General features: G+C 51.3%; 1 protein-coding gene across 4 annotated transcripts in view; it reads left to right on the forward strand.

Moving 5' to 3' along the window:
* Positions 1 to 13,688, forward strand: part of SSH1 (slingshot protein phosphatase 1) — a 63,195-nt gene extending 49,507 nt beyond the window's left edge. For all 4 annotated transcript variants that reach the window (XM_047759459.1, XM_047759461.1, XM_047759460.1 and 1 more), the window contains 5 exons: positions 1,114 to 1,160; positions 2,615 to 2,761; positions 4,575 to 4,775; positions 7,191 to 7,770; positions 11,858 to 13,688. In XM_047759459.1, coding sequence (XP_047615415.1) covers positions 1,114 to 1,160; positions 2,615 to 2,761; positions 4,575 to 4,775; positions 7,191 to 7,770; positions 11,858 to 13,075 — 2,193 coding nt within the window. In that variant the 3' untranslated portion in view covers positions 13,076 to 13,688. The remainder of the gene's footprint in view (positions 1 to 1,113; positions 1,161 to 2,614; positions 2,762 to 4,574; positions 4,776 to 7,190; positions 7,771 to 11,857) is intronic.
* The last annotated feature ends 464 nt before the right edge of the window (positions 13,689 to 14,152 follow it).

Raw genomic sequence — 14,152 nt, forward strand, 5'->3', positions numbered from 1 at the left:
TGTTTGAGCCTCTCCCTCCAATATGAAAATCTAGCCAGTGCCCACACGCTGCCAGCTCTGTCAGAGCACTACATTCCCCGCGCCAGGAGAGGTCCACCCTCTCTGGAAAGGAAGTTTATAGGGGAACCAAGAGGGTGTTTTTGCTCTTTGGGACTCTGTCGGTTGGATTTCCTAAGAGCAAAGCTGTGTTTTTTTTCTTTTGTTGTTTTCCCTTCTGTGTTCTTTGCCTGCTCAGAAGTGGGGGGTTTGTGGGTTCTTAATACCATTTTTAAAATACAAAGCGAAAACATGTGATAGAAAGTTAGGAAATGTAAGTCTAAAGCAGAAAATTTTAACTTTCTTCATTTCACAAATCTAGAGATAATCATTGTTAGCACTTTGGTATGTTTATTTTTCCATCTTCTGGGTTTGGTTTTTTTAATGCATTTATAGCTTCTTAAAAAAGAAAGAGAAAGGAAAGGAGAGAACCCTACTGTTTGATGACGTAGTTTTGTTCATTCTTTTTCATTATGTGGTATTTCCCTGTGTCATTAAATATCCTCCAAAAGTATGATTTATTTCAACAGCTCCATCACAGGGCTCCATCGTTGACTATGTTACTGATTTCTTCTTGTTGGACCTTTGGGTGGTTTCCATTGTCTTGTTATAAATGCCCATGACTATCATTGCACCTATATCTCCATGTGAATTCTGGGTGTTTCCTCAGGGTAGTTTTTTGTAAGTGGAATTTCTAGGTCAGAGGGCGGGCACCCTTTTAATATTGCTAGAGTACTTCCCCGAAGAGGTAAACCCATTCCTACCCTAGTCAGTGGCATGTGAAAGTGCCTTGTTCTGCATAGGAGGTCAGCGGCCACTGTCTCTGTGACAGAACCTTGCCTGAGTCTTAGGAAAGGGCTGGTGAGAGGGGGCAGGGATTCCTTGGCCCGCTCGTACCCTGGTGATGCCACAAACTCCTCAGGAACCTGCTTTGCTATCAGCCTCTTTCAGTCCTGAAAGTGGCCAGGGGCCCATGAAATACCAGTCACCGTCAGGGCTAGTGCACACCATGCGTCCCGTAGCAGCTCTGAGGCTGACGAGCGACACTCACGGGGGTTTGTGTGCTCTGTCCCCCAGGGCTCTGAATGGAATGCATCCAATCTGGAGGAACTGCAGGGCTCAGGGTGAGTCTGCGCCCCTCGTCTTCCCTTGTCCTTCCAGGCAGCTTAGAAACCCTCAGCTCAGCGAGGCCAGGCCCTGGTGCTGCCTGCCTGCCCGGCCCTGCCTACACCCCAGTCTGCAGAGTGGCCACTGACCTGATTGGCATAGCTAAACAGATGCACTTCAGAATGCCACCTCTTGAATAATGCACGGGTTTTAGATTTTACTGGGGTCTGGGATTGTGTGTATCAGAGAGGATGATTCTAATCCCCCTCAAATGGTGTAGGACAGCCTGGGTGCTGATAGGGCCATGAGCCCCCTCCTACCGCCCCACCACCCTGCAGCAATGCAGAGTCCCAGCACGGACACACTTACCTGTGGGCCAGTCAGCAACCCTGCTCCCCAGACCACTCCTGGTTCTGTCTGAGGTTGCACTTTCAAGCCTGGAGGAATCTTAGAGCTAAATACTTCACGCTGGCCAGAAGCATATGCCTGCCTGTCTCAGTCTGAGAAATACTCAGCAGCAGGGATACAAAATGTTTAAATCTAGACCTTCAAGAACAGATGGCTGGACATTTTTTTTTTTTAAACAACACAGCCACAAAATCACCATTCTGTGGGTCTGACATGATGGCCTTCTTGAATTACTGCATTTAAAAGTCAAGACTAAACAAATCTTAAAATATATCTTTATAACTACTGGTTAGGATGGGTTCTTTCAACAGAAAGTGATCTCAAAGTGTAGGGTGATCCTGTCAATGCTCTCTATCTTGCTGGGAACAAATAAATAATTTTAAAGGTTTTTCTTTTTTTCTTCAGAACATTTATAAGTATTCTCTAATGAAATCTATTTGAGGGATTTTCAAACTTCTGAAATTATTTTGGTCTTCCAGGAATGTAAGTATTAAGGTTAGAGAACTATGGAACCTGAGTTAGTAGACCCTCCCAACTATTTATTTATTTATAGCCTACTTTGTTTCCAAAAGGATTTAAGGCAATTCCTAAGGACATAAATAATGGACAGATACAGTCTTGCTTTTTAACTGTTTAAAATGGAAACTTTGGTTTTTGTTTTTTTTTTTTCTTTAAGCCTGTGTATAGTCATAATTGTTCTGAATTTTGAAACTTTTAAGAGAGGTAAAAAAAATGTATCTGAGTAATATATATGTTTATTTTCTGTAGTTAGCATTACTTTGCAGTGCTTTGGACTGAGCCTTCTTTTTGTAAGTTTTTATACAGAAATTTGTTTTTTGTTAGAAAAGTAATGTATTTTTATCATATAGAGGGCATTTAGAAGATACAAAAAAAAAAAAAACACAATGAGGGAAAAACAAAAGTCCCCCCATAAAAACACAGACCCTTTTTAAATGTGTATAAAGACATTAGTCTTTGCTCGGTTTTTTTGTCACTTTGTATTTTGTCAATCTTTGTTCTGATTCTCCAAATTCGTTCTTTTTTTTTTTTTTTCTCATTGCAGTGTTGACTACATTTTAAATGTCACTAGAGAAATCGATAACTTTTTCCCTGGCTTATTTGCATATCATAACATCCGAGTCTATGATGAAGAGACTACAGACCTCCTCGCCCACTGGAACGAGGCGTACCATTTTATAAACAAAGCAAAGTAAGTGGGCAGAGAAACCAGAGAACCAGGCTGGGGAAGAAGCTGACTGGCAGCTGCCAAGTGGGCAGACATCAATGGTGACCTCAGACACAGCCCACAGCCACCTCCTTGCTTGAGGGGCCTGGGATGTGTGATGGGCCTGTGGTTTTAGACCATAAGACTCCAGGCACCGAAGGGACCAAGTTGTTGATTTTCTCCAGCTCTTCTCTCCCACCTATCGTGACATTTGACCCCCATTTCTTCACCAGCAGTGGCTCCAGGCAGGGGCCCCTTACAAAATGGACACCCTGGGAGCTTGGCCGTGGGGAGTCTCTGAGCCACAGGACAGAGCAGGGCGGGTGTGTCATACCTGACTCAGAGCACCTTTGGGGCTACCTCCCTATAGGGATCTACTCGGACAGATACCCTGAGCTATGGCCCACCTCCATCTGAGTCACTGCCACTCCTGTTCCCATAGAATGGAACAGAGGTGGTCCCCGGCTGCCCAGGCCCAGGCCTATTACTACTGTGACCCGTCTTTTGTCCTCACCTTATCTTCCTATAGAACAACTCTGCCTTACTTAGGTCAGGACTAGAAAGAGACACCTCTTTGAGATGCTGTGAAGTGACATCCCCTCTTTTGCTTTGCACCCCTCCAGATCAGAGCTTAAGGAGTTCCTCTTGTGGCTCAGTGTGTTAAGAACCCGACTGGTATCCACAAGGGTGCTGATTTGATCACTGGCCTCTCTCAGTGGGTTAAGGATCCCGGGTTGCCGTGAGCTATGGTATAGGTTGCAGACACAGATCGGATCCTGAGTGGCTGTGGCTGTGGTGTGGGCTGGCAGCTACAGCTCTGGTTCTACGCCTAGCCTGGAAACTTCCATATGCCCAGGTGTGGCCCTAAAAAGCAAAAACAAAGAAAAAGAAAAGAAAAAAAATGTTCTATAGTGTAGGACTAAATCTTCATTCCCTTGGTCCTAAGGATAGACTTCAGCAGTCCAAAAAAAAAACACCCCAAACCCACTGGGATTTAAGGGTAAATTTTAAGCCTGGGGTATAGGAAAGGATCCTGCTCCCACCTAACAGATAGGCTGCCTCTAATGTAAACAGGCAGGCAGGCCGGCCGACCTACCTCCTGTACAAATAAAGTTTCACATGTGTAGCCCTAACCAGCCTGGTGCCACCTCACACTTTTGAGCTGGCGACATCCAGAGAAAGTATTCCTGGTCTTACCATGTCTGCTAAATCAGCCCCACCCAGGCCGGGACCGCCTCCTTACAAAAAGCCTATCGGCCCATCTGTTTTCTGTGGCTTCTCTCTGGTGGCTGGTCAAGTGCTGCTGGCCTCATGCTGGCTCCTTGACCCTCCTGTCTGCCAAGGATCTCTCTCTCCCAAGGGCCTTGTGGCTTTTAGTTCACTGACCTCATTTTTCTACACTAACCCGTCCCCCGTCTCCATCTGCTCTGGCAGCCAAGTAGCTTTTGCGGTTACCCCTGCGCTGCCCGATTGCTTCTTGCCCAAGGGGCTCTGATCTCCTGCCTGGCCTATCCCAGCCACATGGGGAGACTCCCCCTTGTCCCTGAAGTTGCCCCAATTGGGGAGCTCTCCCCCTACAAAATTTGGCCAGGCCAAGGACAGATTTATCTCGCTTTCCCATTGTATGCTAATTAATTTTGCAGCAAAGTCATTTCCTTTGGAGGGTATGTGGACGTCTGCTGTATAAACATCAGGACCTGGGAGGGTTTGGGCAATGAGAGAACTTTAGGGTTAAAAAAAAAAAAAATCCATTGCATCATTCTCCTGCCACCCCAACCCCCACCCCCTACCACTGCAGGAGGAACCATTCCAAGTGCCTGGTCCATTGCAAAATGGGTGTCAGTCGCTCGGCATCCACGGTCATAGCCTATGCCATGAAGGAATTTGGCTGGCCCCTGGAGAAGGCATACAACTACGTGAAGCAGAAACGCAGCATCACACGTCCCAATGCGGGCTTTATGAAGCAGCTGTCTGAGTATGAAGGCATCTTGGACGCCAGGTGGGTGCCCATCTGCAGAGAAGAGCTGGCAGAGCCGAGCTCCAGAAGGTCTGCCGGCAAGCCGGCCAAGGCCGCCCGCCGTCCATACACCTAGGTGCTCCCGCTCGGCCTGGTGGTGGCACAGCCAAAATTCTGCCTCTCTCAGGGGGCAGCCAGTTTGAGAAAAACAGCCATTGTTTGGGGTCTGATTAGTGGTTTCCAGGAGGGATTGTTTTGACTGTGTCGTCACACACACAAAGCTGTTTCTCGGCTGGAGGGACTGATGTGCAGCTTCTAATCTACAGCATGACTGTGTGAGGCTCGGTGCGAGGCTGCCCAGTTTCCTGAGCATCCACTCTGTGCCAAGCTCTGAGCCAGACCTTGCTGCAGGGCAGCTCCAAGGATTGCAGGGGCAGACCTGCGCCCATGTCGTCGAGCTGTTCCAGCCTTATTCCCCATTTTTTGAGTTAGGAACCTATCCTCGCAGTAGGGCTGTTGGGAGCTTTCCATGAAGATGCTTCGCTAGACCCAGCTTGCAGTCGATGATGACACAGCTGCTTTTACTTTATTTTATTTTTAGGGCCACACCCATGGCATATTGAAGTTCGAATCGGAGCTACAGCTGCCAGCCTGTACCACAGCTCACGGCAATGCTGGTTCCTTAACCTGCTGAGCAGGGCCAGGGATTGAACCTGCATTCTCATGGATACTATGTCAGGTTCTTAACCTGCTGAGCCACAACAGGAACTCCTTTTAAATCTGCTTTTAAATCTCTAACCACCACCCCTGCCCCCCCCCCCGACACCACAAAAAAGGTCTACAAAGGAAAGATGATCCTCCCTTTTATGGGGGGAGGTATAAGGAACTGACCCTAGAAGTTAACATGTCCCATATCATATATATACCTGGCAGTGGGGCCAGGTCTTGTTGGCCTTCAGGGCTCTGGTGCAGAGAGCCCCCCAGTGATCCTGCGCCACAGAGGGGGCCCCATTGACCCCAGGCAGATCCCTGCTGGATTCCAGGACTCACTGTCTCCCTGTTCTTTTTCTCTTCAGTCTGTTTGAGACCTCCCTGGCTATTTCAGCCCAGTATTGTGAGGAAGCCACAGGCTGAGTCCACTGGCTTTGTGGCCACATGTGGGGAAGCAGGAGTGTCCTGTTGGGTCTGGAGGACAGCCCTGGACTCCTTTACTGTCAGCCACAGAGCAGCTGGACAGATGGGCGGAGGGCACATCCTGCTCTTACCTCCTTGAGCCCTTTAGGGATTTGTAGCCTAACCAAGCCTTTCAAGGCCAGGTTCACAGCTGCACAGCATTGACCTTAAATTATAGCCCATCATCCAAGGGCCCTCTTGGCCTTGCCTGGAACATGCACACAAAGCAGGCAGCTGTGAATGACTGTGATACTCCCTCTCGTACAACGAGAGGGCATCCTTAGTTGACGGGTCTGTTTATGTTTCCTCTTCTCTCCTCTTAACTCCCCAGCCCTAAGATGTTGGTGATCCTCCAAGGTTCATAAGGCGACTCATTGACCTTATTTTACTATAAGCCTTTTGTCTTTGTTCTTTAACCCTTACTTTGAAAAAATGTGTTGTAGAGTTCCTGCTGTGGCGCAGTAGGATCGTCGGTGTCTCTGCAGCACTGGGTCATAGATTTGATCCCCGGCCCATCACAGTGGGTTAAGGATCTGGCATTGTTACAGCTGTGGCTCCAATCTGATCCCTGGCCTGGGAACTCCATATGCTGCGGAGTGGCCAAAAAAGAAAAAAATAGCAATTTAAAAATAAAAAAATATATTATAAAAATAATACCACAGTATTAGCAGACACATTTTAAAAACTGACCTATAGGAGTCCCCTGGTGGCCTAGCAGTTAAGAATCTGGCATTGTCACTGCTATGGCTCCCTGGCACAGCCAAACAAAACAACAGCAACAAGCTGATCTGTAATCTCTGACCTACACAAATATTTCCAATTTTCTGACATCTTCCCAGCTTTATTCAGGTGCATTACATGTTTCCATGGTCACGTTAATGTGCATAAATCTTCACCGACTCTCTGCTTTGATCCACCTCACCTTCCCATGAGAGGATGCACATTCTTATTTGACAGATGGGGAAACGAGGGAAGAGAGGTGGAACCTAAAGTTCACCAGATGAGCTGGGACACTAGGACCGGATTAAGATCTCAGGTCCAGTCCCTTAGTGTGTCTACAAGTTACCATCACACAACCAAATCATTTACAGTTTCTCCTGCGAGCCACTACAATTTAGGGCCCTGGGGCTATTCCCATCATCCTCGAATCCCTGAGAGACAGACGAACAGAGGCTCTACCCATGTGGGCCCTGGGCTGCCCCTTGCTGGCTCCCCCACCCCTCTTCCCAGGACCCTCTGGGCACTGGCCTCTGCTGACCTTCCTCTGCCCTTCCTCACCCCCAGCAAACAACGGCACAACAAGCTGTGGCGGCAGCAGACGGACAGCTGCCTCCAGCAGCCTGTGGATGACCCTGCGGCGCCTGAGGACTTCCTGCCAGATACCCTTGACAGCACCCCGGAAGCCCAGCCACCCTGTTTGGATGATGCTGCCCAGCCTGGGTTCCCAGGCAGCAGGGCCCCAGAGGACCCTGCTCTCCCCTGCTGTTTCCGGCGACTCTCAGACCCCCTCCTGTCCTCTCCCAGTGATGAGAGCAGTGGCTTGGTCCAACTGGAGGACCTGGAGAGGGAGGCTCTGCTAGAGGAAGCCACTCAGCCTGCGGAGGCGTACAAGCCAGTCCAACATCCCCAGGAAGGCCCTGGACTCTGTGAGAAGGACGGAAAGAAGAAGCTAGAGTTCGGGAGCCCCAGAGCATGGGGCAGCTCATCGTCACCACAGGTGGAGGACATGGAAAGGGAGGAGGCGCCACTGCCACTGCTGGGAGCAGGGAGGTGGGGGCGGCCCACAACCCAGCTCGATAACCTGCTCAACCGGGAAAACCTCAATAACAACAACAGCAAGAGGAGTTGTCCTGACGACTTCGAGGTAGGCATGGGGCCCCTTGCCCTGTGGGGCAGTGTGCCTGCCACGTCCATCCTGCCCCAGGGCAGCCCCCTCTGCCAGCTTGGCAGGAGTACATCCGAGAGCCGTTCTGCAGGCCTATGGGAGGTAGATGTGGGAGGACCAGGGATCCCCAGGGAGTGGCAGTCATTCCCCCAGCCTCTCCACCCCAGCACCTCTCCTTCCTGTCTTAGGCAGGGCTTCAAAGTCTTTGGGTTTTTTTGTTTGTTTTTGTTTGTTTGTTTTGGGGTTTTTTTTCCTATTTTTAGTACCACACCTGAGGCATGTGGAGGTTCCCAGGCTAGGGGTCTAATTGGAGCTGTAGCTGCTGGCCTGTGCCACAGCCACAGCAACACCAGATCTGAGCCACGTCTGTGACCTACACCACAGCTCACGGCAACACCGGATCCTTAACCCACTGAGTGAGGCCAGGGATCAAACCCGCAACCTCATGGCTCCTAGTCGGATTCGTTTCCTCTATGCCACGACGGGAACTCCATAGTCTTTGTTTCTTATATAAGATGTATAACTTATCACCCAGCTTCAACCTTTCCCAGTATATGGCTGTTCTTTACTTCCTCTCACCCCCAACCACTTTCCCACACCCTGGAATAGCCTGAAGCAAATCAAATCCCAGGTCTGTTGTCTCCATCACAATTTCTTCCGTATATAACATAACCCAACAATACCATTCATTGCCACCTTGAAAAAAACTGATAGTAATTCCCCAACATCATCGAATACCTAGTCTTGCAAATCAAATTCTGGTGTTTAACTAACTCCCTCAGTCTGTCCCTCACTGCCATCATAGTTGGTAGGTTATCTGCAACAGGGCTTTAGACTCAACCTGGCACTTGCTCAGAAAATCAGGAATTTCTCCAGCCTTTTTCCTTCCCCAAGCGGCCCAGGTGTGGAGACCGGTTTCATGGAGGGGCGTTTGTGTCTCCTGGTCGCAGGTTCTGCCCTTGTTCTGCTGCTAGTCCGCCCTGGCCAGGGCCAGGCAACTTCATTTCCCCAGCCTCACCGCCTGCCTCCTGGGACATCTGTGATTCTCCAGCGAGAGCACTGGGGAGGTGACAGGCATTCCCTTATACAAAGAGTGTGCCACTGCCGTGTTATAATGCAAACAAAACTGGGAGGTTAGATCTCCCGTACCCCAGACCATGGAACAGATTCCAAACTGAATTTCCCTTACCACTCACTCCTTTTAAAGACAAATACTGGAGTTCCCATTGTGGCTCAGCGGGTTACAAACCCGACTAGTATCCATAAAGATGTGAGCTTGATCCCTGGCCTCACTTAGTGGGTTAAGGATCCCGCGTTGCCATGAGCTGCCGTGTAGGTCGCAGACGCAGCTTGGATCCCACGTTGCTGTGGTTGTGGCGCAGGCTGGCAGCTACAGCTCCAGTTTGACCCCTAGCCTAGGAACCTCCACATGCCACAGGTACAGCCCTAAAAAGACAAAGAATAAAATAAAGAGCAAATACTCGTAAAGACAGATGATATAAAACCTCTTTGTCCAGGACAGTGGTGCTTCAGTTAGTCCAAAACAATATAACCTTGTAGAAATACAAGAGATGCTTGGATAAGAAGGTCAACGAAGAGTTTATGCTGTGGTGCAGTGGATTGGCAGCGCCAGGATATAGGTTCTATCCCGGCCTGGCACAGTGGGCTAAAGAGTCTGGTGTTGCCGCAGTTGTGGCATAGGTCACAACTGCAGCCCAGGAAGTCCATCTGCCATGGGGCGGCCAAAACAGAAGAAAAGAAAAAAAAGGTAAAGGGAAGACGCAGCCTTCCTTTCCTTTCCTGGCCAGAGTTTGGATGAGTGCTATTATCTAGAGAGCAGAATCTAAACACAAGCATTCGTTCCTTAGTTTGAGTCACAATTATTAGCTCTGGGGCCAGGTTGGTGAGGGGGTACAGCTGTAAGGTAGCTCAGTGCACATGGTCTTAGGGGCAGAAGGATGATAAACACATAAGACTGTAACAAAGATGGGAGTTCCCGTCGTGGCGCAGTGGTTAAGGAATCCGACTAGGAACCATGAGGTTGCGGGTTCGGTCCCTGGCCTTGCTCAGTGGGTTAAGGATCCGGCATTGCTATGAGCTGTGGTGTAGGTTGCAGACGTGGCTCAGATCCCGCGTTGCTGTGGCTCTGGTGAAGGCCAGCGGCTACAGCTCTGATTTAACCCCTAGCCTGGGAACCTCCATATGCCACAGGAGTAGCCCTAGAAAAGGCAATAAAAAAAAGACTGTAACAGAGAAAACATACAGGTGAGCTGGATATGGTGACACAGGTAAACTGTTCCCTGGTGGAGAGTAAGTGGGGAGGGGAGGGGATGAGAGGAGCCTGCCATTCAGAGAGCCAGGAGAGTCTCCTGAGCCCCTGAGGGCAGAGAGCTTGGCATGGTTGAAAGGCAATGGCAAGGATATGGTTGGTCTGGGGGTCAGGCTGCTGGGGCACTAGGCAGCAGGTGACAGGGCCCCTCTGGCTGTGGTCTGCAGGCAGACTGAGAGTGAGATGGCAGCCAGGAACCTAAGGTGAGGGTGGCTCAGAGGATGGAGTGAGGATGGGGATGCACAGCTCAGGAGGCCTGCAGGGGCAGAACCCTGCTGTTGAGCCACCCATATCCCTGGGGAGCCTTGCATTCGGGAGGGACTTGGCGCTCAGCCCTCCCACATCTGGTCTCTTCCCACAAGTGGACAGACAGCAGGCCCTCGGAGGGCAGCCCCTGAGCCCGATGCAAGGCCTGGCCCAGGACCGGCGCTCCCTGGAGGAGCTAGACGAATGAATTCCCTCCTTCCCTTGTTGCTCCATGAGCTCTGAAAGGTGCTCTCAAACCTCCCACGGTGGTAGGTTTCCCTCTGTTTTAGAACTTCAGATTCTAAAGGTTTTAAAAGTAACAAACATATAGACCCTTTGGTCAGAGCTTCAGGAAAATGTCCGCTCAGGCCAGACCATGAGGGTGGCCCGGTCTCACTGGTTGACCCAGAAGCCAGCCCCAGGAATCCTGACCAGGCTGGGATCCCACTGGAGGCTGGGCTTCCCTCCTGTCCCTATCCCCCAGCAGCCTCCAGGATTGGGGCTGAATCCCCCTTGACTCCTCCAGCACTGCCCCGCCCCTGACTTCTTAGTGTCAGGGGACCTCAGGCTGCAACACAGGATGGTATGAGTCCCTGAGGTGGCAGAGGGGCTGGGAGAAACCTTTAGCCGGGAAGGCTTTGCTTTCAGCCAGCATAGGAATCTCACAGCTAAACTTTAGCCCTTGAGGGGAGAGAGGCGATCCCTTGCCTCCATTTGTGTGGTTCCCAGCTGAGTCTCAGCCCAGAAGAGCAGTCCGGGTGCCTGTCGAGGGGCATGAGAGGCAGAGAGGGATTGCTGCCATGAGGAGGGCAGGCTGGAGAGGCGCACACTGGGTTCTCGTAGACCCCCCGTGACCAGAGACGGGAGTTTCCTGAGGAAGCGATACAAACATGCTTTCCATTGGTGTATGAAATGCACCTCTGCCTGGCTCCCTCATCTGGGCTATGGGCACCATGTGTGGGTCTGTATTCAAGTCTCTTCCAGACCGTTTTTGCCCTTTGCTACCTCTCTGTGAAGAGCACAGCTGGACAGGGGTTCCTTGGAGCCAGGCTCTGCTGTGCCAAACAGGAAGGGTTCCATTTTCAGGCTGCAGACCCCAGGCCCTTTCTGAAAGGGAGAAGCAGTTACTATGCCAGAAATTATTTCACTTAATTCTCACGATGCCATGAAGGCAGAGTTACCCCTGGTTTCCAGATGAGACCGAGACATTGGCAAGGGTCATAGGCTGCAGGTGGCAGAAGTGGGGTTGCTCCTGGCTGTGTAGCCGAAGGTTTGCCCAGCATCATGAGCTTGTAGCTTCCAGGGAGTTCAGTTCAGCATCTCTAACCCATCTCTAACCTGTGTTAGTCACAGTCAGCTGGGTTCCGGGAGGCCTCTGTCCCAACACCTCCTGAAGGGAGAGCACTGCTGGCCAGCCCCCATGCCCTCTCTCCTTGCCTTTCTCGGTCTTTGGCTTGTTTTGCACCCTCACAGTGTCCTTGTCCCTTTCAGCATGACGCTATCTTTGGGATCCTTAACAAAGTGAAGCCTTCCTACAAGTCCTGCGCCGACTGCATGTACCCTCCAGCCAGTGGGCCTCCTGAGGCCCCCGGGGAGCGAGGCAAGAACCCCAGCGCTCCTGCCATCTGCATCCAGCCCACCTTCCTGCCCCACCTCGGGTCTCCCCCCGTGGCCCACTTGTCTAGCAGGTCCCGAGCTTCGGAGAAAATGGCCTCTGGCCCAACCGAAGCACCTCTATTCCCGCCACCAGGAGGCTCAAGGAGGCCAGACAGTGGGGGTTCTGGGGCAGGTGCTGCCCCAGAGCTGCCAGCCAGCCTTTTGGAACCTTCCAGAGAGACTCATAAAGTCCTACCAAAGTCCCTCCTCTTGAAGAATTCTCACTGTGATAAGAACCCTCCCACCATGGAAGTAGCAAAGGAGGAATCGCCACCCAAGAAAGATCTAAAGCCAACCAAGGACCTGCGGCTCCTGTTCAGCAAAGAATCTGAGAAACCGACCACCAACAGCTACTTGATGCAGCACCAGGAATCCATCATCCAGCTGCAGAAGGCGGGCTTGGTCCGCAAGCACACCAAAGAACTGGAAAGGCTGAAGGGCACACCCACTGACCCTGGGTCCCCCTGCAGGGACGGTCCCGCCGGCAGGCTGGAGGCCAGCATTCCCGAGGAGAACCAGGACCTGGCTCCTGGGGACAACGACGAGAGGCCCGAGGCCAGCCCCCCTCCATCGGAGGGAGCTCTGCTGAAGAGCCCCCCGCCTTTCCTCGGCCGCCCGGACCACACCAGTCACTTCTCAAAAGACTTTCTGAAGACCATCTGCTACACCCCCACCTCGTCCTCCATGAGCTCTAACCTGACCCGGAGCTCCAGTAGCGACAGCATCCACAGCGTCCGAGGGAAGCCTGGGCTGGTGAAGCAGCGCACACAGGAGATCGAGACCCGGCTCCGGCTGGCGGGCCTCACCGTCTCGTCCCCGCTCAAGCGCTCACACTCCCTCGCCAAGCTCGGGAGCCTCAACCTCTCCACGGACGACCTGTCTAGTGAGGCCGACGTGTCCACCGTCGCTGACTCCCAGGATGCCAAGCTGAGCGAGTCTTCCTTCTTGCAGGAGCCCCAGGCTGCCCCCAGGGACCCTGCTGTCACCTCGAAACCATCAGGGAAATCTGTCCCGGAAAACTTGAAAAACCCTTTGTGGATGAACAGAAGCTGACCCGCCTTTTGCTGCGTTCAGACTTGTGATCCTTCCCTTAGTTTCACTGTGGATTTTGGTCCACTGTTTCCATCTTAATTTCCCTTCAACAATTGGCATGATCCTCACTTTTCCTCCCCTCTTGCTAAAAAGGGGAGAAGAAGACACAAAAATAACTTAACACACAGCACAAGGGAGAAAAGGGAGTATCAGTCATGTGGCCTGAGAGACCCAGCAGCTGTCGGCCAGTAGACTCTGACCCTGCCCCCAAATCAGGTGTTTCCAAAAGACTCATACTTCAAGAGGTACATATACAGATATGCACACACATCAAAAACACTGTGCACAACCTGCAGAAGAATAGCTGTGGCGATGGGCGTCACCACCACGGCGCATGTTCTAGCTCAATCAGGCCCTTGTGGGAAAACTCATGGATGGCAGTGGAAATCCTACCTCTGTTCCTGCTGTGCTTTTTATTCTTAAAATCCAGTAATGACCAAGACTCATTCCAGGGGAAAATGCTGTGTCGGAAAAGATTTTTCCAGAGGAGAACTTGTTGGGACCCACCCCAAAAGTGGTAAGACTTTTAAGTCGACTAGACCAAGCACTGCTCATTAAAGTGACATGAAGGCGAGGCATGCTGTTATTGGACCAACTTGGGCACACAGATGTCCTCTGGGCGAATTCCCTGTCCTGGTGTGCTTTATAGCTGAGTGTCATGTGTCTGGCCAGCCTTGGTGTGAGGTGGGGGGACACGTGTGGTGTCCTCAGTCAGTTGCCCCCACCCCCAATCCGGAGAGAAAGATCCACCAGGTATCGTGGAGTCTCATCTGCTGAGAAACCCAATGTGGTTGTGCTGTGGTTTTGAGGGTATATGAGTGTCTGGCAGGGCCAGCAGTTCTGAGACATGGGTCGCCCTGCCGGGAGCCCTGGCACATAGGTTCATTAGGTCACCTCTGCTCACGTTTGGGGAGGAAAAGGAGATTTCAGCATTGAGGAACCCTCTGTCCCTCTCTAGGAACTACTCAGCAGCAGCTTCTCTGAGAAGCGAGACAGGAAAGCTTCCCAAAAGTGTTTACAGATGCTGCCTCCTGTGTC

The sequence above is a fragment of the Phacochoerus africanus genome, chromosome 15 (assembly GCF_016906955.1).
Source record: "Phacochoerus africanus isolate WHEZ1 chromosome 15, ROS_Pafr_v1, whole genome shotgun sequence".
Classification (NCBI taxonomy): Eukaryota; Metazoa; Chordata; class Mammalia; order Artiodactyla; family Suidae; genus Phacochoerus; species Phacochoerus africanus.